Genomic DNA, 21,992 nt, shown 5'->3' on the forward strand with positions numbered 1-21,992 from the left:
CGGGTTTACTAATAATGGCACAGAGTTCAAGAACAGGGAGGTTACGTTAAGTATAAGGCACTGATTAAACTTCAGCTGGAAAAGTATGTACAGTTCTGGGCATTGCACTTAAGGAAGGACATGAATGCATTGAGGACAGTGCAAAAAAAGCTTACAAAAATGGTTGCAGGGATGAGAAATTTCAGTTACAAACATTGGTGAAGTTGGATCAGAGATAGTAGGAACTGCAGATGCTGGAGAATCCGCGACAACAAGGTGCAGAGCTGGATGAACACAGCAGGCCAAGCAGCATCATAGGAGCAGAAAGGCTGATGTTTCGGGCCTAGAGCCTTCCAGAAAAGCTTTTCTGATGAAGGGTCTAGGCCCGAAACGTCAGCCTTTCTGCTCCTATGATGCTGCTTGGCCTGCTGTGTTCATCCAGCTCTGCACCTTGTTGTCATTGGTGAAGTTGGGATCATTTTCCATGGAAAGGAGAAGGCTAAGAGTAAATTTGATAATGTTCTCAAAACTATGAGATACCTGAACAGAGTAAACAGGGAGAACTTGTCCCTACTCAAATGGATAAAGAATATTGGGAACATATTTTAAAGATATTTACAAAAAAAGTAAATTTGATGTGAGAAGAAACTTTTTCATGCAGTGAGTGGTTCAAATCTGGAATGCACTGCCTGGAAGTCTAGTGGAGGGAGTTTCAATTGAGGTGTCCAAAGAAACATTGAATGTGTGCTGTGCAGGGTTTCAAGAAAAGGGCGGGAGAATGCCCGTTTGGAGAGCTGGTATGCGCACAATGGGCCAAATGGCCTCCCACACCATAATAATTCAGTTGTTTGGTGAAAATATAAAATGCTGAGAAATAATCAGATCAGGCAGCTGAGGGGAGACAAAAAATTATTGTTGCTCACCGTTTATTTGAACTGGAATAAATTGGGAATTTGAGGTAGGGAATGAACATGGAATTATAGACCAGCTAATCTAACATCTGTAGTCGGCAAAATGCTGGGGTCTATTATAAAGGGTGTTGTAACAGGACAGTTAGGAAATACCAAAGGATTACACAAAGTCAACATGGATTTATGAAAGACAAATAGTGTTTGACAAACTTATCAGAATCATTTTGAGGACGTAACTAGTAGAATAAATGAGGGAGAACTAATAGGTGTGTATTTGGATTTACAGAAAGCTTTTGATGAAGTCCTACTTAAGAGGTTACTGTATAAAATCCAAACACATGGGTTTGGTGTTAATAAATTAGCATGGATTGAGAATTGGTTAGCAGACAGGAATAGTAGGATAAATGGGTCTTGTTCAGAGTGGAAGTCAGTGACTGATAGGGTACCACAGGGATCAGTGCTTTCATCTAAGCTATCTACAATGTATGTCAATGATTTGGATGGGGGAGTCATATGTAATGTTTCTAAGTTTGTTGAAAACCAGCTTGACACAACTAGATGAGATTGAGTGGTGAGGAGAAAATAAAGCATCTCCAGGGTGTTTTAAACAAGTTGAGTGAGCTAATGCATGGCCAACTTGGTGTGACTTGGATTATTGTGAAGTTATCCACTTCAGTAGGACAAACAATGGCACTTTATTATTTAAATAGTGATTGATCAGGAAATGTTGATGTACAAAGGGCCCTAGTTGTCCTTTTGTTACTAGTCACTGAAAGCAAGCATGCAGATGCAGCAAACAGTTTGGAAGGCAAATAGTCTTCATTGCAAGAGGATTTGAATACAGGAACAAGGAAGTCTTATAGCAGTTATACAGGGTTTTGGTGAGATTGCAGATTGAAGTTTTGTGTGCAGTTTTAGTCTCCTTATTTCAGCAAATGTATCCTTTCTTTAGAGGGAGAACAACAGAGGTCCACTACACTGATACCTGCAAAGGCAGAATTGTTGTATGAGGAGAGATTGGGTTGAATCGTATTGAAAGGTATAAAAAATTCTGACAGTGTTCTGGAACAAGGATCACAGTCTCAGGATACAGGGTTAGGCCATTCAGACGGAGGAGAAATCTCTTAGATGGTCGTCAACCTATGGAATTCTCTACCACAGAATACTGGAGGCTATACCACAGGAGACTGGATGCCAAATCAGCAAATAAAATAAAGAAATAGATTACTAGAGACTAAGAGCGTCAAACGGTTTGGAGAAAGAAAAGGAATAAGGTACGGATAAGAAGATCAGATGTGATCATGTGGAATGGCAGAGTAGGGTCAAAGGATTGAATGTCTTGTTTCTCCTATTTTCTGTGTTTGTTAGGTTTTATACATGTAGAGAAAGAAGGAAAATGGTAGGTGATGCAGTGATAGGAATGAGGAGGGAATCAGAGAGAACATTTGAGATCAAGTGGAAGGCCGGAGTGATTAAGTGTTTAAAAAGCATGGTTGTCCAAAGCAAAATGGCATGTGATTTTGGAACAATTTAAACAAAAACTTGGTCAAGATGAGGTATAACTATGGCAGAACAAATGCTGGGAAAGGTTTTTGACATCATTGGCATTTGCTTGTAATAATGGGTGCAAGTTCAATTTGTCTAGCCCAGGTGCCAGTAAGTGACTGTGCATCAGGCAGCTGTTTTGGCTTTGCAGCAGCTGGAGGTACCTTGCTCTAAGGAAAATATTGAAATGACAAATTTTTCTAATCTACCTTTTTGATTATGCGCCTTGAATGTACACTTTCTATATCTGAGATACAATCAAGTAATAACTTTGCAACAGGCTCACTCGCCATACTTTTGGTACTTTGGTCATTTACCTGATGTGTAGCAATGTTGGGTAATCTTGTCTTTCCTCATTTTCTTTAGTGCCACTGTGAATTTGTTCTGATATGCTAAAGAGCGTGAGTGGCATTAATCCTGATCATCACACTTGACTAGGCATGTTACTCACCTGGCCTCTGCAGCAGGTAATCGTCATAACTTCATTGGGCAGCTTAATGTTCATTTGGCTGCCTGTCAAAGAGGGGCTGGATGCTATTTTGAACTTGCCCACGCTTTTCCTCATTGAACACTTGAGTGTGATGTATGTAATGCAGCATCTCGGCCTAAGCTGCCAGTGACAGACTGGTACCAATCACTACTACACCTCAATGCTGTTTCCACCACTATTGTACCCGTTTATGATTGACAGACCTCACTACATCAGTTATGTACGCCAGTGTGATAAGTGACTGGCCCACTGTGAGTGACATACATAGCTAGTGTCAGTTTATGGTGGTGCTACATATCCCGATGTTCTCCCCAGGCACAATTCAGGCTTGGAAGAACAGAACCTGTAATTCCTACCATGTTGTTTCCACAATGGAACAAGTTCACATGTTTTACTGAAATCCAGGCAATATCCCAGCACTGAGGACTTGTGCTCTGTACTGACTCTCTTCTTCCACTCTCTTCCCCCAGGTAAAATTTAACCAAGCTTTGGCTGACCATTCAATGGCTGAGAAGCCACGGCTGATTGATGGCATTGTACTGACTAAATTTGATACAATTGATGATAAGGTAATAATCGTGAACCAATGTGTATTTTAAGTAGAATTTGGTACAACTGCAGTGAGACTTAACCAAGTTCTTTGTTCACTTTTTAAAGCTGCAAATGCCTCACCATGATGATCTTGTGTAAATGTAAACAGAAATTTCTCAACTGATTTTCATTCATAGAATCCCTACAGTGTGGAAGCAGGCCATTCAGCCCATTAAGTCCAATCAACCCTCTGAACAGCATCCTACCCAGACCCACCCATCTATCCCATCCCTGTAACCCTGCATTTCCCATGGCTAATCTTTGTCTGCACATCTCTGGACACTTTGGGCAATTTAGCGTGGCCAATCCACCTAGCCTGTATATCTTTGGACTGTGGGAGGAAACTGGAGCACCCGGAGAAAACCCACGCAGATAAAGGGAGAATGTGCAAACTCCACACAGACAGTTGCCTGAAGGTGGAATCAAACCCGGATTCCCGGTGCTGTGAGGCAGCAGTGCTTACAACTGAGTCACCGTGCTGCTCAAATTCATGCTAATTGGTGTAGGTTGACCTGGATAGTGAAGTGCAGGTGAGATCTACATATGTTTATTAGACAGTGTTAAACATTCAGATTGTAAGTACAGGAGAAATGGATTTAGTTTTTCCACCTAGTTCAATCCTTCTACCACTAAAACTCCAGAAAGCCTACATGGCATGTTCTCTGGCATTAGTCACAGGTTTCTAACGCTTGAAAATTGGAATCAAAACATTTATTATTTGGCTGTTTTTACCTGTTTTACTTCCGAACAGGACCAGAGACATTCTGTAAACACTCTAACCATTGAACCAATGTTTCATATTGGTGCTGAAATAGGGTCAGAAATTTAAACTGCTAATTTATAACTTGGAATTGCGATGTGGTGTTTTATTTTTGTTGTAACTTTACACATGGTCCACACAGCTCTGTTATACATGCAGTAAAATAAATGAGGCCAAAGACAAGGTTCAGAAACCTAATCTATCAAGACAATACTGCTGTTTGTGGCAAAGAAATGTCAAATCTTATCCATGATCTCCTTGATTCATTATATTTACTAATGGTCAGCGTGAGAGGAAATGATCTAAATCACAACAGGAAGAGGCCATTTAGTCAATCCTGGTTGTTTTATCATTCAGTGAGATCATGGTTAATATCTAACCCATATTTTTCATATTCCTGCCTTTGTGACATCCTTTGTTAAAAAAATTTATCCATCTCAGTTTAGCATCAGCTGCGATTTTGTGAAAAAGCGTTCCACATTGTTCGTGCAAAGTATTTCCTGACATAACTCCTGAAAGGACTGGCTTTGATTTTTACATTGTGTCCTCTCCCACCCATTCCTAAGCTCCTCAACTTTCTCTACCCTAAATGTCACCTATAGGTTTTCTAAATTTCAGTGAAAATAACTATTTATTAATTTCACACCTGAAAGGACTGGCTCTGGTTTTACATTGTCTAAATCTCCCTGCCTCCTCTTTCTTTCATTATCATTCTGGACTTTTTACACTCTGTATTCCCATGTTAGGTTTTTGTTTTTACTATTTCATTTCTGTAACATACTTAAAGTATCCGTACCTAGGTATCCTGTATCTATGATGGTGCTGAGAGATAACATTACAAACTTTTCACAGCACTTATTCAAGTGCCTGTGATAATAAAGGCTGTTCTAATTCATCCTAGCTTGCAGAAAGTCTTTCTCTACCTATTCTCTTCCCATAATAACTTGAAAACTATTCTAAATTTCAATGAATATAACCCTGGTTTATTTAATCTCTCCTTTTAATTTAACTCTTGGAATCTAAATGTCATTCAGGTGAATCCAAGCTGCATAGCTCCAGAGAACTGTTCACAGTACTCTCAGCTGTGCTCTAGAGTTTTCTTTAAATCAATCTGAAATGCTGTGATCCACCTCTGCAGCAGGTGGGTCTTGAACCCAGGCCTTCTGCCTCAGATGAGAAGAAGTGTCAAATAGCTTTTATACCTTATCAATCCTAGCGTGGAGTTTGAAGTCATCTTCTCTGGACCAGTAGATGGTAATATTATTACCAGATCCAAAGTGAGCATGTAGCTTGTGCTCTAACCTTGTCTAATATCGCTGCAGCATAATTTCCATACTTTAATCCTCTTCGTCAAGGCTAGTATTCCATTAGCCTTTTTGGTATTTTCTGTGCCTCTTCAGGATATTTTAGTTGATGTACATGGACTCCCAATTCTCTTTGGACTTTCATTGTTCCAGCTTTTTACTATGTAGTAAGTATTTTGTTCCATCACCTTAAGTCCAAAGCAGATGATCTGACATTTGCCTACATTAAAATCCATTGGGCATAATGGCTATAAGTCATCTGATTGCTCCCAACACCAGTGCCAGACTAGTACCTATTATCATTGTACCCACTCTCTTGTCCCTTCAGTTGACCTCCAAGGTTTACAGACTTTTCTGTTGTTTCAGGTTGGTGCTGCCATTTCAATGACCTACATCACTGGCCAGCCAATAGTTTTCGTTGGAACTGGACAGACCTACAATGACTTGCGCAGCCTTAATGCCAAGGCTGTCGTCAGTGCTCTAATGAAGGCTTAAGTACCTGCTTTTCACTATTGTCTTAATGCAGCGTAACTGCCACTGGATCACCCGTCTCCAGCCCCTCACTGATTGATTGTTCCCTGCATATTGAAGGATTGTTGTTGAATACATTGAAACCATCTGTTCACATTGCAACATTTCCAGCATCAGTCTGCTGCAATTCCCTTCCAACTTGCTATTATAAAAAAATGGATGCACAGCAAAAACTACTACCACATCACTGAAGAGATCGACTGCTTTTCCTTTTATAAAAACCCGTGTCTTTTAATTCTTAGTGCAATAAACTTCAGTACTGGCTGCCTATGAATTAGAGAACTTGTAAAGAGAATTTATTAAATAAAGCTGCTATTATTGTCAGCTGTGGCATTCTCAGTTGTTGTGTCCATTTTTTTATGGGTTTCCAAGATGCCAGTATTTCTGTACACTGTTGGGAAAAAAAGTATTTTATTCAGCACCAGCCTGAAGTAAGATTTACTTGAATACTATAATTAAAACAAATGCCAGAGGTCCAAGGCAATTCTGTCTGTACACAGAAGGGACTCCCATACAAAACAGCCTAATTGACCTCAAAACAGTTGCAATTCCAGTTATTATGTATGTTCTGATTCTACTGTCTGGTACTACTAAGGAAATATTATTTCGAATATTGCCATCAATATTTGTTTAAAGTATTGGTTTAACATTTCAACTTAGTTCCTCAATGCCTGTGAAAATATATTTCACTATCTATTCAAAAAAAGCAGGTTCAATTACAGTACTGGGAAACTTAAAAAAAAGCATGCATGCTTGCAGGAATAAACCCCAGTTTCACCTGGTCTCCAATGGACATATATTTTGGGGCACTATTTGTATCAGGTCTTTATTCTTTTATTCATTCACGGGATGAGGGCATCGCTGGCCAGGCAGCATTTGTTGCCCATCCCTAATTAAGAGTCGATCACATTGCTATGGGTCTGGAGTAGACTAGACCAGGTAAGGAGGGCAGTTTCCTTCCCTAAAGGACATTAGTGAACCAGATGGGTTTTTCCAACAATCAATATTGGTTTCATGGTCATCATTAGATTCTTAATTTCAGATATTTACTGAATTCAAGTTCCACCATCTGCCATGGTGGGATTTGAACCCAGGTCCCCAGAACCACTGCAGAATCTTATTAGGGCATACTTACACTGCTAACTGGGCTGAAGATACCCAGAGTCCTGGACATTCAGGTACATATCCCACAATGGTAGGTGTTGACAAATTAATAATTCTACTCTTAGTAATGGTGTCCATGACTTGTAGCATTGATTGTTGTGAAACCTATCTGGTTTACTCGTGCACTTCAGGCAAAGTACTGTACCTGGTTTGCCAACACTTGATATTTAAATAGTTTACTTTTACTCTCTCTGAAGTGGCATAGCATGCAGATTTTTTTATAAATTCATTTGTGGGATGTGGGTGTCACTGGCTGGCCAGCATTTCTTGCCCACCCCTAGTTACCCTTGAAGGTGTGGTAGTGAGTTGCCTTCTTGAACTGCTGCAGTCCACCAGCTGTAGGTTGACCCACAATGCTGTTATGAAGGGAATTACAGGATTTTGACCAAGTGACAGTGAAGGAATGACGATATATTTCCAAGACAGGATGGTGAGTGGCTTCCAGGGGAACTTGGAGGTGGTGGTGTTCCCATATGTCTGCTGTCCTTGTCCTTCTAGATGGAAGTGGTCATAGATTTAGAAGGTGCTGTCCGAGGATTTTGGATGAATTTCTGCAGTGCATCTTATAGATGGTACTCACTACTACTGAATGTCAGTGGTGGAGGAAGTGGATACTTGTGGGTGTAGTGCCAATCAAGCGGGCTGCTTTGTCCTGGGTGGTGTCAAGCTTCTTGAGTGTTGTTGGGGCTGCACCCATCCAGGCAAGTGGGGAGTATTCCATCACGGTCCTGACTTGCGCCTTGTAGATGGTGGACAGGCTTTGAAGAGTCGGGAGGTAAGTTACTCGCTGCAGTATTCCTAGCTTCTGGCCTGCTCTTGTAGCCACTGTGTTTCTGTGGTGAGTCCAGTTGAGTTTCTGGTCAATGATAACCCCCCAGGCTGTTGATAGTCGGGATTCAATGATGGTAACACCATTGAATGTCAAGGTGTGGTGGTTAGATTGTCTCTTATTGGTGATGGTCATAACCTGGCGTTTGTGTGGCACAAACATCACTTGCCACTTGTCAGCCCAAGCCTGGATATTGTCCAGATCTTGTTGCATTTGAACACAGACTGCTTCAGTATCTGAATTACCCCTCCCTGACAAAAGGGCAAGTTATGAAGAAGCCAACATGTTCTACACTCTTAACCCTTGTTTGTATGCCACTAGGCTCTGGTCATGTCCCCTCCTAATAAATCATGAACACATGCACAGAAAATTGAAAAAGATCCTTGACCTCTTGACCCATATGGTGTTTAAACATGCTATTCATTTTTCATACACATATACATCAACAAAATACCAAAGTATTATTTCTAAAACAGATGCATCAATAATGATTTTTAATGATAAAATAATCTGTACAGAAGTCAGTCATCAACAGTACAAAATTTCTACATCAAAACTTGAGCTGTACAATTGCAAGAGTTGTCAAGTATGGGAGAACTATATTGATGTCCATAAAATACAGCTCATTTTAATGAGCAAAAGAAAAACACATTGGTGGCTGTGAAGCCTAGAAGTTTGACTTAGTGAAGAAAATGGGAGTGTTTTCAATACAGCAAGGACATTCTTTTGAGCCATTTTCTCTAACTTTCAATGCCAGTAACAGGTATTGATTGGCCTCTTCATGTGGTCAGTTATTGTGTATCCCTGCAACATTGTCATCTGTGTTTCAACAGTCACTCTTATGAAAGGCAAGTCCGAACTCATCTCCCCAGCTTTATCTCATCATCTGTTTCCATTCTCTGGCCTGGGCAGAAGCAACAAAAGTTGTTGAGCAGACAGCTTCAACAGATAATAATACCTACAATGTGTAACATAGATATTCCCCGTACACATATGAGCTGGTTGTAAGTTATTTAGCCTTTCAAACCTACTCTATCATTTAATAAGATCGTGGTGAGAACCTCTACATTAACTTAATATTTCTCCATTCCCTATACTCTTTAATTGTCCTGGTTCCAAAAACCTATTGAACTCTGACCCAAGCATGCTCAATAATCCGAACCACAAGTGATGAAATTCCTTCACTTTCTAGTCTAAATGACTGATACCCATCCAAACCCTAATCTCAAACACCAAACTCCAGCTAGAGAACCATCCTGTACATTCTGATCTGGCAAACAGACTGGGAGCAGCTACTTGCAGTTAAGTCTACATTTGGAAAGAGGGAGTCTTTTAGAAGTCATAAAGTGAGAATCCAGAGCCAGAGAGTGTTCCTCCAAGGAGTGACGGGAAGGACAGCAAGTCCAGGGAACTCGATGCCAAGAGACATTGCGAGTTTGACAAAGAAAAGAAAGAAGTAAATGTCAGTGCATTAAAAAAGGGAAGCCCATCAAAAGTACAGCGAGTGTAGGGAGTTGCTTAAAAAATAAAGGAGGGCTAAGAGAGGCCACAAAATATCTTTGGTTTACAGGATCAAGGAAAACCAAAGGCTTTTTATAAGTGTATTAAGAACAAGAGAATTACCAGGGTAAGAGTGAGACCTTTAGAGACAAAAAGACAACCAGTGCGTGGAGTCAGGGGACAGGGGTGAGGTCTTACGTGAACACTTCTATATTCACGGAGGACAAAAACATTGTAGCCAGGGGTTTCATTTAGTATGATGAGGTTCTAGAACACAGAATGAGATGGAATACCATGTGCTGTTCTGGTTGCTGCACTGTTGGAAGGCCATGGTTGCACTAGAGAGAATACAGAGGAGATTCATCAGGATGTTGCCTGGGATGGAAAGTTTCAGTTATGAGGAGAGATCTGGATAGGCTTGGTTTGTTTTGCTTGCAGTAGAGAAAGTGGCAAGGGGATCCAATTGAGATGTACAAAATTATGAGACCCCCAAGCAGATCATGAGATCTTTTCCCCTTGGCAAAGGTGTCCAAGACTAGAGGGCATAAGTTCAACGTGAGAAGTAAGTGGTTTAAGAGGAGATCCAAGAACATTTTTATTCTACACAAAGGGTGATAGAGATTTGGAAAATGCTGCCTGAGGTGGGTGATGGAGATAGGCACATTCACAACATTTAAACAGCATCTACTATGCCCTGGCATTGCAGGCTATGGACCAAATGCAAGTGAATGGGATTAGTGTAATTTGGCATTTGTCAGTTGGTATAGATATGGTGGGTGAAAGGCCTCTTTCTATGTTGTATGATTCTACGACTATTACTCTAGAAATGGCATAAAGTGTGATCTAAAGCATGATAGATGAAGGACTCAAAATGTGAAGATAACTCAGAATTCATACCTTTGCTATTCAATGTAAAAGGACCATTCTTCAATATGTTGTCAACATTGGATGCTTCAATCAGAAAGAAATGGAAAGGAGTAAAGCAGATTAAACACAACCAAGTAATAATATCAAGCAGCAGTCTTCTATTACAGGATGAGATTTAGCATTTAAAATTGCTTTTTCAGTGAACATTTCAGCTGATGAAAGAAGTCATTCTTGGAAACTAAACACTTAAATAATTAGGTAATAACGCCAAGTGCCCTGGAGTTGGGCACAGAATGGGTCTGCAGTGCACAAAGCATTTGTAATTTGCACTGATAGCAACCCCCAGCCCAAAGTTAAGAAGCATAATCTTTATTAAACCATTGTGACATCTGATTGCCCATACCAGCCATCAAGGTTATCCACGTTATGACCTGGATTTTTTTCATTAGTACCAAGCTCACTACTAACTGAATATCAGTCAGGATGCAATCTCCCTCGATTGTCTCCCCATTAATTTCAACAGATAATAACTTGAGGCCAATCACGTCCACACATCAGGTACCCTTTTCTGGCTGGCCAAAGTCTTGCTCCCAGGCAATGAAACAGAAAAATCAAGCTTCGTACATTTAGCCCTAATTTGAAAGCAGTTTTTTCTATTCTTGAGTTAAGAAGAAATGTGAGGGAATATTAAGGTACTATTGACAAATATATTACTATTGAACCCAGCACAGCCCACGTTCGTAATGATGCTAAGACCCATCATCTGCCCCCACGTTAAAAAAAATACAAATCTATAAATTCTCACTTCATGGAAAAGCTAGTGTCAAGCTGTTTTCCTGTGGTCAGGGACAGACTACCTAAGCTACAACTGAAATGCCATGTTTGTACTGGTGCAAAATGATTTTTGGATTCACTAATGTAAAAGTACAGCAAACTTTTTAATTATCTGGCACCTATGGGACTAGGAGAGTGCCGGTTGACCAAATACTCCAATTGATCAAGAGGTCCACATAATCAATGTAAAAACACACACTAAAGTATTAGAAATGTAATATGGGGGTTATACACAAATGTTATATTTTATTTATAACATAAGTCACTTAAATAAAAATGTAACTTTGCCTTAAATAAAACTTACCGGCAGAGAGCCTTCTCGCGCGCACCCTCAACTGACTACTTGGGCATTGCGGTAAATCAGAGTATTTGAGGAGAAATTGACTGAATTAACTGTTGACATTTTGTGTGGCCATTTGAGCAACAAGCATACTTACATGGAGGTAAATAAATTTAAAAAACTATATATTGCTGCATAGTGGCTCAGTAGTTAGCACTTGCTGCCTCACAACACCAGGAACCCTGGTTTGATTCCAGCCTTGGGTGACTGTTTGTGTGGAGTTTGCATGTTCTTTCCATGTCTGCATGGGTTTCCTCCCAAAGATGTGCAGGTTAGGTGGATTGACCATGCTAAATTTCCCACAGTGTCCAGGTATGTGCAGGCTAGATAGATTAGCCATGAAAAATGCAGGAATGCAGGGTTACAGGGATAGGGTAGTGGGGTTTGAGTCTGGGTGGGATGCTGTTCAGACAGCATCCTATACTCCAGTGAAAAAAGTCCCAACCGATCCAGCATCTCCTTATAACTCAAACTCTCCATTCCCGGCAACATCCTGGTAAATCTTTCCTGAACCCTCTCCAGCTTAATAATATCCTTCCTGTAACAGGGAAACTAGAACTGGACACAGTATTCCAGAAGAAGCCTGACCAATGTCCTGTACAACGTCAACATGATGTCCTAACTTCTTTACCCACAGGTCTGAACAACGAAGGCAAGAGTGTGAACACCTTCTTAAGCACTCAGTCTATATGTCATGCAAACTTCAAAAGAATTATGTACCTAACTCCTAGGTCTGACTTCTATAGCACTGTCATTCTACAACACATTTGTCTGTCTAATGCTAGTGACGGTGACGATACTTAATTCCTCCCTGTATTCTTGAATATTAGTGGAATGTTCGAAGTATCTTCCAACCATTTTCTTGCTAAATGACCAAGCTCAAATTATATTACAGCACTTATTCTAAATTCCCCAACTAGAAGACAGTTTTTATCCAGCCAAATTTCTTGATGAACATTTCCTTAATAATCATAAATCAAGGCATACCAAGCCCTGCTCGTATGACCTTTTCTCATAACTGAAACCTTCAATTCCTGGTATCATTCTGGTGAATTTATGTTGAATCCATTCCAAGATTAAGACCATTTCAAGGTTCCCTGCCCAAATCTAGAAGGGATCTGACAAAAACACTATACAACTCCAGCCTCACTATGCCAATATTTATAATCCTCTACTGGTGTTCATTTTTTGTAGAACGCAAGCCTGCAATCTGTGAACAGTAACATGTATAGAACAGATAATTCTAAGCACTGCTAGGTGACAAGATAGAAAAAGATTTATTAGGTCACTCAAGACGGTTTGGGAGTCAACAAACAAGAGTTCAGCGTTACAGGCAGGCAACAGAGGGAAGGTATGACACAGGTAGGCAGACTTCATTTTAAAGCACTGCAGTTAACAGTGCTGCTGTGAAGACAGCTGAATAACACAAATTCTAATTTCGAAAAATTGATAGACAGCAAAGTGTTGGAGTTTGGGAGCTGAGAAAGTTGGCACTTTGCTGGAGAAGCCACGAGGGGTTTGGAAGAAGCTTGCAAGTGTTGATACTTCAATACAGCAGGCAGGGGTAGGGAGCCCAAAAGCTGCATATACTGGATTCTACTAAGCAAAATTACAGCTCAGGGTAAAACCTAAAGGCAGTTTTAGCTAGCGAAACAAACTGTCAGAGAAGAGCTAGAATTATGGTTGCGAATGACTACTGAAATGCAGTTTTGGAATCCAGGAAAAGAAGGTGACTGACCAGAGCAAGAGCAGCTCTGAAGCAGACCACAGATTGTCTCCCACAGAATGAGGACAGATCAGTGGAAATAAAGAACTGTAAACCTTTGTGACATTTAATGAGCTTTAATGACTCATCATGAATTAATATCTGGGGTGGACAAGTTGTTGAGAAATCCGTAAACACAGCCTGATCACATTTGCCATTTGACGTTTGCAGTGGGGCCTTAGATCACAGTCTATTACCAAGGTTTACCACATATTATTACTGGGTACAACTGTACTGTACATGTATTGTAGATTGTATCACAGTCCTAACATGGAATACTAAAAAAAAGTTTATTGTTATTTGAGAGTGCCTGGACTTCACCTATTGTTTACTTTAAAAATAAAGGCTAGTGGTCGCAAACTAGATCATAGTGTAAGTTGGTGTTCTCATCTGGGATCAGAACATATTTTGTCACCTTTTTGGTGTTCCCTTTTTTGTACCTGTGTGACAGTTTTTAGGGGGTGTGAACCTGAATACACTAATCCCTTATCCTGCCCTAGATCCTCAACTCCGGCAACTAAGCAAACATCTTGATTTAGTTTTCTCAGACCCCAAATAGACAACCTCACAACATACTGCTCTTCCTGGCTTCACATCACCTTAAAACCTAAAAGTGCAACCCCTAATTCTTTCATTATTTACTAATGATTTAGAAAGAAGTCACTTAATGTGAAAAGTTGAGGCCCCAGTACAGATCTCCAGGGAACAATTTTCAACATACTCTGTCAACAAATCTGACAACTAACACTTTATTCAAGCTTTGTCCTATCTTTCAGCAGATTACCAATCTGGCTTCTTGTCCATGGAAGCTGAACATTGGGATTTACATCCCACAAATTAGTCTCGGCTAGCCTGATGTTCAGATACACCCTCTCACCAAACATTCATTGAACAGCAAGCAGGAGCAGGAACCCAAGCTGATTTTCCCTATATATACCATTCTGAATGCTGCATTCATCCAACTACATCACCATCCAGATCTCTCCCTGCAAAATAACATGGTACCAATATCTTTTATAACTTGTGTTGTTAGCTACTGGATTAGTCACTTATTCAACTTGCCAACAACATACCTTGTCTCCCTGGTGCACAGATGGTGTTTGTTAACCGTTCAAGATATTCTGGCAGATCAAAATAATCTTCTCCATAAGAGATCACTTTAATTCCTTTGTCCAACATGTTTTCGCGAAGCTTTTTAAACTCATCCACATCATCTCTGCGCACTAGCATGAAGTGTTCCAGGTCAGACTTGTTTCTCACTGCTTCTAGGAAGAGCGACTGGAACGTTGTGTCCTCAACAGTCCGGCCACAACCGAGGAAGACAAAGGCCTTGGTTTCATATAGTTTCTGAATTTCCCTCTGCTCGATAATAAAACATAATCATTAACAGCGCTGACTCCATAATATGAAAACAAGATTTTGTTACTGGACATAATGTAGACCAAATTGCAAATGTTAACGTTCACTGAAGTTCAAACATATATGCATATGTTTATGTTCTCCTCTATTCTGATGGCTCCTGCTGGTGCATAAGTGCTTTCCAGGTCCTTTCCCACGTCACTACCAACCTCAAAGGTTAACGTTAGTTATCTATTCAGTGGTGGGTAAAACACAAGACCAATGGTGGCTCAGTGGTCAGCACTGCTGTCTAGTGCACCTGGGTTCAATTACACCCTCATGTGACTGTCTGTGTGGAATTTGTACATTCTCCCCACATCTGTGTGGATTTCCTCCAGATAATCCAGTTTCCTCCCACAGTCTACACACGTGCAGGTTGGGTGGATCAGCCATGCTAAATTGCCCACAGTGTCCAGGGACGTGCAGGCTAGGTGGGTTAGCCATAGGAAATGCAGGGTTACAGGGATAGGGTAGTGGGATTGGTCTGGGTGGGATGCTCTTTGGAGGGTCAGTGTAGACACAGTGGGCTGAATGGCCTGCTTCCACACTGCATAGGTATTCTATGATACTATGAAATAGTAAATAAAACTGGAAGAACTGCAGATGCTGTAAATCAGAGACAAAAACAGAAATTGCTGGAAAAGCTCAGCAGGTCTGACAGCATCTGTGAAGAGAAATTATTGTTAATGTTTTGGGTCAAGTGATCCTTCCTCAAAATAGTTCTGAGGAAGGGTCACTCAACCCAACATGTTACCTCTGATTTCTCTCCACAGATGCTGCCAGACCTGCTGAGCTTTTCCAGCAATTTCTGTTTTTGTCACCAAATGCTAAATCTTTACCTCATTAAAACCACGCACCTTCTTGCATGAATCATTGGATTGAAAACAGGGCTATGTGAATTTTATGACCTTATTCCTCTTCTTTAGCAGAGGACGCTGAGATCAATTACATCAACAAAATTGCTGCCATGACTGAGATCAGCCAACTCACTTGTCTTCTCTGGCTTTAAAACACACAAGCAGATTTATCAATGCACCATTAGGGGGTGCTTATCTCAATTTTTCAAAATCCTTTCCTGATCTGTATTACTTTGACCCAAGTATGAAGTCACAAATAGAGTACATCTGCTAAAATGTGATATTCGATTTAGTTGGACAACTAACCACAACTTCCTTCTTTCCCAAGTTTTCTATCAACAAATGTCAGAATATGTATCAGCTAGAAAGTTGATATATTTATTCTATATGTATTATCCCACAGATGTCAGCTCTGTGATGCACAGTTTATCTGGGATGAAATGGATTTTGCTTCACAAGAATTGCAGAAGTACGTAGAAATCCAGTAGCAGATCAAAATATCCTGCTTCAATTACAATGTTATCAGTTACACCAGGTTTACTGGATGGAAACAGGCCATTAAACCTGAACTATGCTGCTAGTCATTCTTAAGAGCAGCCTCACCCACCCTCTTCTAATCCCCCATCAATGGTCTCAGGTGTGACCACCACACAGTCCCTTCACACTGAGGACACTCATCATAGTGCCATACACTATCACTATGCTGAATGGGATAGATTTTGAAAAAACCTTACAAATCAAGACGGAGTATCCACAGCATCGGCAGCAGAATCATATTCAACCACAATGTGTAACCTCACGGACTGCATATCCCCCATTCTACCATTATCATCAAGCTATGAAATCAACTCTGTTTCATAAAGAGTGCAGGAGGGCATGCCAAGAGCAACATAGGTATACCTCAGAACATGGTGTTGACTTGGTAAAGCTACAACACAAGACTACCTGCGTGTCAAACAGTGCAAACAGTATACGATAAACAGAGCTAAACAATCCCACAACCAACAGATCAGATCTAAGCTCTGCAGTTCTGCTTCATCTAATTATACAATTTACTACACAAATATCCCCATCCTCAAAGATGCTAGAACCCAGCACATTAGATCCAAAGTGTACAGTGAAGCATTTGCATACTTCAAACCAGAAGTGCCAAATGGATGACCAATCTCAGCCTTCTTTGGAGACAGTCAGCAGCATAGATGCCAGGCTTCAGCCAATTTGATACACTCTAAGTAATGTCACGAAAAAGGTGAAGACATTGGATACAGGTTATAGATCTAGAAAACTTTCCTGAAATAGCATTGATGACTTGTGTTGCAAGTCAGCTATGCCCCTAAGCCAAGCTGTTCCAGTGGCTCAGGTATGTCCTGTCCACAGAAAGCAAAACAGATTCAACATGGCTAATGTTCAGGCTTAGGACATTACTGTGTATGGTGGGAGGAATAGGACGTTTCAAGGTGTATTTTTCAATCAAAGTTTCAGCAAAGTGATGGAAGGTGCTATCAAGAAATACCTTGCTTCGCGATAACGTTTGTATTCTGTCAGGCCTACTTGGATCCTGAACTCATCACAGCCTTGGTTGAAGTACAGACAGATCTGAACTCAAGAGGGGTGGGAGGGTGACTGCTCTAGAAATCAAGATAGTATTTGACAGAGTATAGAATCAAAGGCCTGGCAAAACTGGTGACGATTGGAAATAGGGGATAAACCAATGACAGGTTATAGACAGACAAAGCACAAAGTAAAAAAGTTATTGGAGGTCAATGATCTCAGCCACACCACATCACTGCAGAAGTTCCTCAATGTAATGAAAGGGTTAATATAGCACAAACATTTCCGGACAAGTACAGGGTGTGGGTAAATCCTGACCAACAGATTAGCCAAGTAGTACCAGGATACAAAAAAACTGCCATATCCATTGTTCTTGGAGCCAGAGGAGAGACATCATTCTGTTCTTTGGTCCCCCTGCATATACTTAAATAAGACAAGACTGGTAAAATACACCTTGAAACATCCTATTCATCCCACCATACACAGTAACGTCCTAGGCCTGAACATTTTCAGCTGCTGCATCAATAACCTGCACCTGGAATGTGGCCAGTAATCGGCCAGGTTTGATTTGTGCTACTTTTCGGTGACAGGACATAAATCAGCCAATTTTCCACATTTCCAGATGGATTCAGTTTGTAACTCAGAGTCAAACAGCATGCACTGACCACTGTACTGGAACAACTTGACAGCTAGTTCTGGAGCACTAATCTTCAGTGGTATTTACTGGACGTTGTCAAGGCTCATAGCCTTTGCAGCATCCAGTGACTTCAGCCATTCCTTGATCGAGAGTCAGAATCTAACTGATCTATGCCGACCAGACATCCCAATCTGACCTAGACCCGTTTGCCAGCATTTGGCCCGCATCCCTCTAAGCCCTTCCTATTCATATACCCATCCAGATATCTTTTAAATATTGTAAGTGTACCAGCCCTAACCACTTCTTCCAGCAGCTCGTTCCATACTGGCACCACCCTCTGCATGAAACAGTCATCCCTCAGGTCTTTTTTAAATCTTTCCCCTCTCACCTTAAACCTATGCCCTCTAGTTTTGGACCCCACCACCCTAGGAAAAAGACCTTGGCTATTCACCCCATCCATGCCCCTCATGATTTTATAAACCTCAATAAGGTCACCCCTCAGCCTCCGACGCTCCAAAGAAAAACGCCCCAGTCGATTCAGCCTCTCCCTTTAACTCAAACCCTCCAACCCTGGCAATGTCCTTGTAAATCTTTTCTGCACCCTTTCAAGTTTAGCAATATCTTTCCTTCAGAAAGGCGATCTGAATTTAACGCATTTTTCAAAAAATGGCCTCACCAACGTCCTGCAAATAATGTCTGACAAATGAAGGTAAGCATGCCAAACGCCTTCACCATCCTGTCTGTGACTCCACTTTCTAGGAACTATTCATTTGCACTCCATGCCACTTTGCTTGGCAATGCTCCACAGGGCCCTACCATCAACAGTATAAGTCCTGCCCTGGTTTGCCTTACCAAAATACAATACCTTATATTTATCAATATTAAACTCCATCTGCCACTCCTCAGCCCATTGGCACATCTGATAAAGGTCCCTTAGTACTCATTTAATCTTTTTTGCTGTCCACTACACCACCTATTTTGGTGTCATCTGCAAACTTACTAAAGCATGCCTCCTATATTCACATCCAAGACACTTATATAAATGACAATAAGCAGTGGATCTAGCACCAATCCTTTTCACAGGCCTCCAGTCTGAAAAGCAACCCTCCACCAGTACCCTATGTCTCCTACCTTAAAACCAATTTGAATCCAATTAGTTAGTTCCCTCTTGATCCCATGTGATCTAACCTTACTAACTGGTCTACTATGTGGAACTTGTCAAACGCTTCCCTGAAATCCAATGTCTAACGTTCTGCCTTCAATCTTCTTTGTTACTTCTTCAAAAATCTCAATCAAGTTAGTGAGATATGATTTCCCATGCACAAAGCCACGTTGACTATCCCTAATCAGTTCTTGCCTTTCCAAATGCATATAAATCCTGTTACTCAGAATCCCCTCCAATAACTTACCCAACACTGACATAAGGCTCAATGATCTATAGTTCCCTGGCTTTTCCTTACAGCCTTTCTTAAACAATGGCACCACGTTACCCAACCTCAAGTCTTCCAGTACCTCACCCGTGGCTATCTATGAGACAAATATCTCAGCAAGGAGCCCAGCAATCTCTTCCCTAGCTTCCCACAAAGTTCTGGGAAACACCTGATCAGGTCCCAGGGATTTATCCATCTTTATGTTTTTTAAGGACTCCAACTCCTCCTCTTTGGTAATATTAACTCTTTTTAAGACATCACTATTTATTTCCCCAAGTTTCCTAGCATCCATGTCCTTCACAGTAAACATTTACATGAAATATTTGTTTAGTACCTCACCCATCTCCTGTACTTCCATACATTGCCGGCCACACTGATCTTTAAGGGATCCTATTCTCTCCTTAGTTACTCTTTCGCCCTTAATGTACTTATAGAATCTCTTTGAATTCTCCTTAACCCGTATTTGCCAAAGATATCTCATGTTCCCTTTCTGCCCTCCTGATTTCCCTGTTAAGTATATTCCTACTGCCCGTATACTCCTCTAGGGATTCACTCAATCCCAGTTGTCTATACCTGACATATGCCTTCTTGCATTTTTGACTGGAGCCTCAATTTCTTCAGTCATTCGGCATTCCCTACACGTACCAGCTTTGCTCTTCACACTAACAGGAACATACTGTCTCTGAACTCTCATTATCTCATCTTTAAAGGACTCTCACTTCCAACCATCCTGTTACCTGCAAATAGTCTGCCTCAATCAACTTTTGAAACTTCTTGTCTAATACTGTCAGAATTGGCCTACTCCAATTTAGAACTTTAAAACTTTTCGATCAGTTCTATCCTTTTACATAACTATTTTGAAACTAATAGAATTATGACGACTCACCCCGAAGAGCTCCGCCACTGACACCTCAGCCAGTTGCCCTGTGTTATTTCCCAACAGAAGGTCAAGTATTGCCTCAGCCTTTCCTGTTTTCTCACTGGCCCTTTGGTGGTGTTGATGTCAACATTCCTTCACCCACCACCACCCTTAAGAGTTTAAAGCTTTTTGAGTTACACTAGTAAATCTCCCCACAAAGATATTAGTCCCTTTTCCAATTTAGGTGGAACCCGTCCCCTCTTTTTCAGGTCATTTCTACCCCAAAAAGATCCCAATGGTCCAAATATGAATCCTTGCCCTCTGCACCAGGCGCTCAGCCACACATTCATCAGCTCTATCCTCCCATTCCTACTCTTACTAGCACATGGCAAGAATAGTCCAGATATTACTACCCTCGAGGACTTACTTCTGAACTTCCTGCCTAGTTTCCTATATTCTCTCGGCAGAACCTCATCCCCTTCCCTACCTATGGTACCAACATGCACAATGACCTTCTGCTGGTCACTCCCCCCTTCAGAATATTCTGTACCCTCTCAGACATTCTTGACCCTGACACCAGAGAGGCAACACCATCCTGATGTCTCACTGATGGCTGCAGCAACGTCTGTCTGTACCCCAGATTAGAGAGTCGCCTATTACAATCAATCGCTTGGAACCTGATATACCCCTTATTACAGTAGAGCCAGTTACAGTATCAGAAACCTGGCTGTCAGTGCTATACTCCCAAGAAGCCATTCCCCCTTCAGTATCCAAAACAGGCATACCTGTTTGCAATGGGGATAGTCACAGGAGACTCTTGCGTTACCAGGCTACCCTCTTACCATTCCTTTCAGTCAACTATCTGCGTCACTGTATCTGCGGTGTCGCCATCTTCCTGAAGATGCCAACTGACACTCCAACTGATCCATACAGTCCAATGGGATTCACAACCAAACACTTCCTGCAGACAGAGTCTCCAGGAACAAATTCTCCCTGATCTCGCATCTGACAGGAAGAGCACATTACACCACTAAAGGCCATATCTGCGCCTTTAACAATCTATAGACCTAGAAATTACATAAGAACAAACACTGTGCTCAAAAACACAGCAATTGCACAGTCTTATTGTTCAAAAACACTGCTCTGGAGATAACCCAATACCAATCCTTAATGTTAAAAGTCAGTCAATCAAGAGGCAGATCTCAGTATAAACATAATAAAAAAATGCCCTCACCTTACTCACTATTATAGATTCACAAAAAAAATTAAGATTTAGAAGTTTTATAAGTCTTAAAATCAAACACTTAGCAGATCAGGCTCACAAAGCAAAGGTGGGTCTTTTCTCCTGTAGTTTTAGGCAGTGATATTTTTGAATCACTGATACACCTGCAGCTGCACGTGAAGCTGGATATTGGACCTCCCATGTCAGCTATGAAACTGCACTGCTTGTTTGTTACTTCACTGAAATCCGATCTCCAGAGCCCTTGTGTAATTTCTCAATCTCACAGCTGTGAAACTACACTTGTTAGCTGCTTCATGAAAAGCCGATCTCCCAGCCTTTTGCATTTCTTCTTTCTCCGACCTTCCCATGAGGTCACTCTCCCTATCAAACTCCTCCAGTTGCTGTGCTGGGATCTGAACTAGTGACCCTAGACACCAGTCTTGACACCGAATTACCAGCCCAGTGACATTACCGCCTGGACACCATTACTTGAATGTACCCCCACGTCTTCTTGATACATTGGAGTGGGTTGCTAAATATTGAGTCTTATAATTCGCTAGGATAAGGAGATTGAAAATGCCATCTTTAGCAAAATTAGGCTTTATGGAGTCTCTCCTTGTGCATTGAC

The 21,992-nt window shown here is 41.1% G+C and overlaps 2 protein-coding genes across 9 annotated transcripts in view; one reads left to right on the forward strand and one right to left on the reverse strand.

Annotated features, from left to right (window-relative positions):
* Positions 1–2,784: 2,784 nt before the first annotated feature.
* On the forward strand, positions 2,785–6,450 carry LOC125486710 (signal recognition particle receptor subunit alpha-like). Its single transcript, XM_048615391.1, has 3 exons — positions 2,785–2,902; positions 3,396–3,494; positions 5,947–6,450. The coding sequence occupies exons 1-3, from the start codon at positions 2,876–2,878 to the stop codon at positions 6,073–6,075; spliced, it is 255 nt and encodes an 84-aa protein (XP_048471348.1). The 5' UTR covers positions 2,785–2,875; the 3' UTR covers positions 6,076–6,450.
* Positions 6,451–8,505: 2,055 nt separating this feature from the next.
* LOC109924137 (protein FAM118B) overlaps positions 8,506–21,992 on the reverse strand; it is a 54,901-nt gene continuing 41,414 nt past the window's right edge. For 7 of the 8 annotated variants that reach the window (XM_020524175.2, XM_048615393.1, XM_048615392.1 and 4 more), the window contains 3 exons: positions 14,484–14,769; positions 10,502–10,555; positions 8,506–9,008 (listed from right to left, as the gene is read on the reverse strand). In XM_020524175.2, the coding sequence (XP_020379764.1) occupies positions 8,965–9,008; positions 10,502–10,555; positions 14,484–14,769 (384 nt within the window). In that variant the 3' untranslated portion in view covers positions 8,506–8,964. The remainder of the gene's footprint in view (positions 9,009–10,501; positions 10,556–14,483; positions 14,770–21,992) is intronic. The other variant, XM_048615396.1, reaches the window with a different exon arrangement.

Source organism: Rhincodon typus, chromosome 32 (assembly GCF_021869965.1).
Source record: "Rhincodon typus isolate 14 chromosome 32, sRhiTyp1.1, whole genome shotgun sequence".
In the NCBI taxonomy this organism is placed as follows: domain Eukaryota; kingdom Metazoa; phylum Chordata; class Chondrichthyes; order Orectolobiformes; family Rhincodontidae; genus Rhincodon; species Rhincodon typus.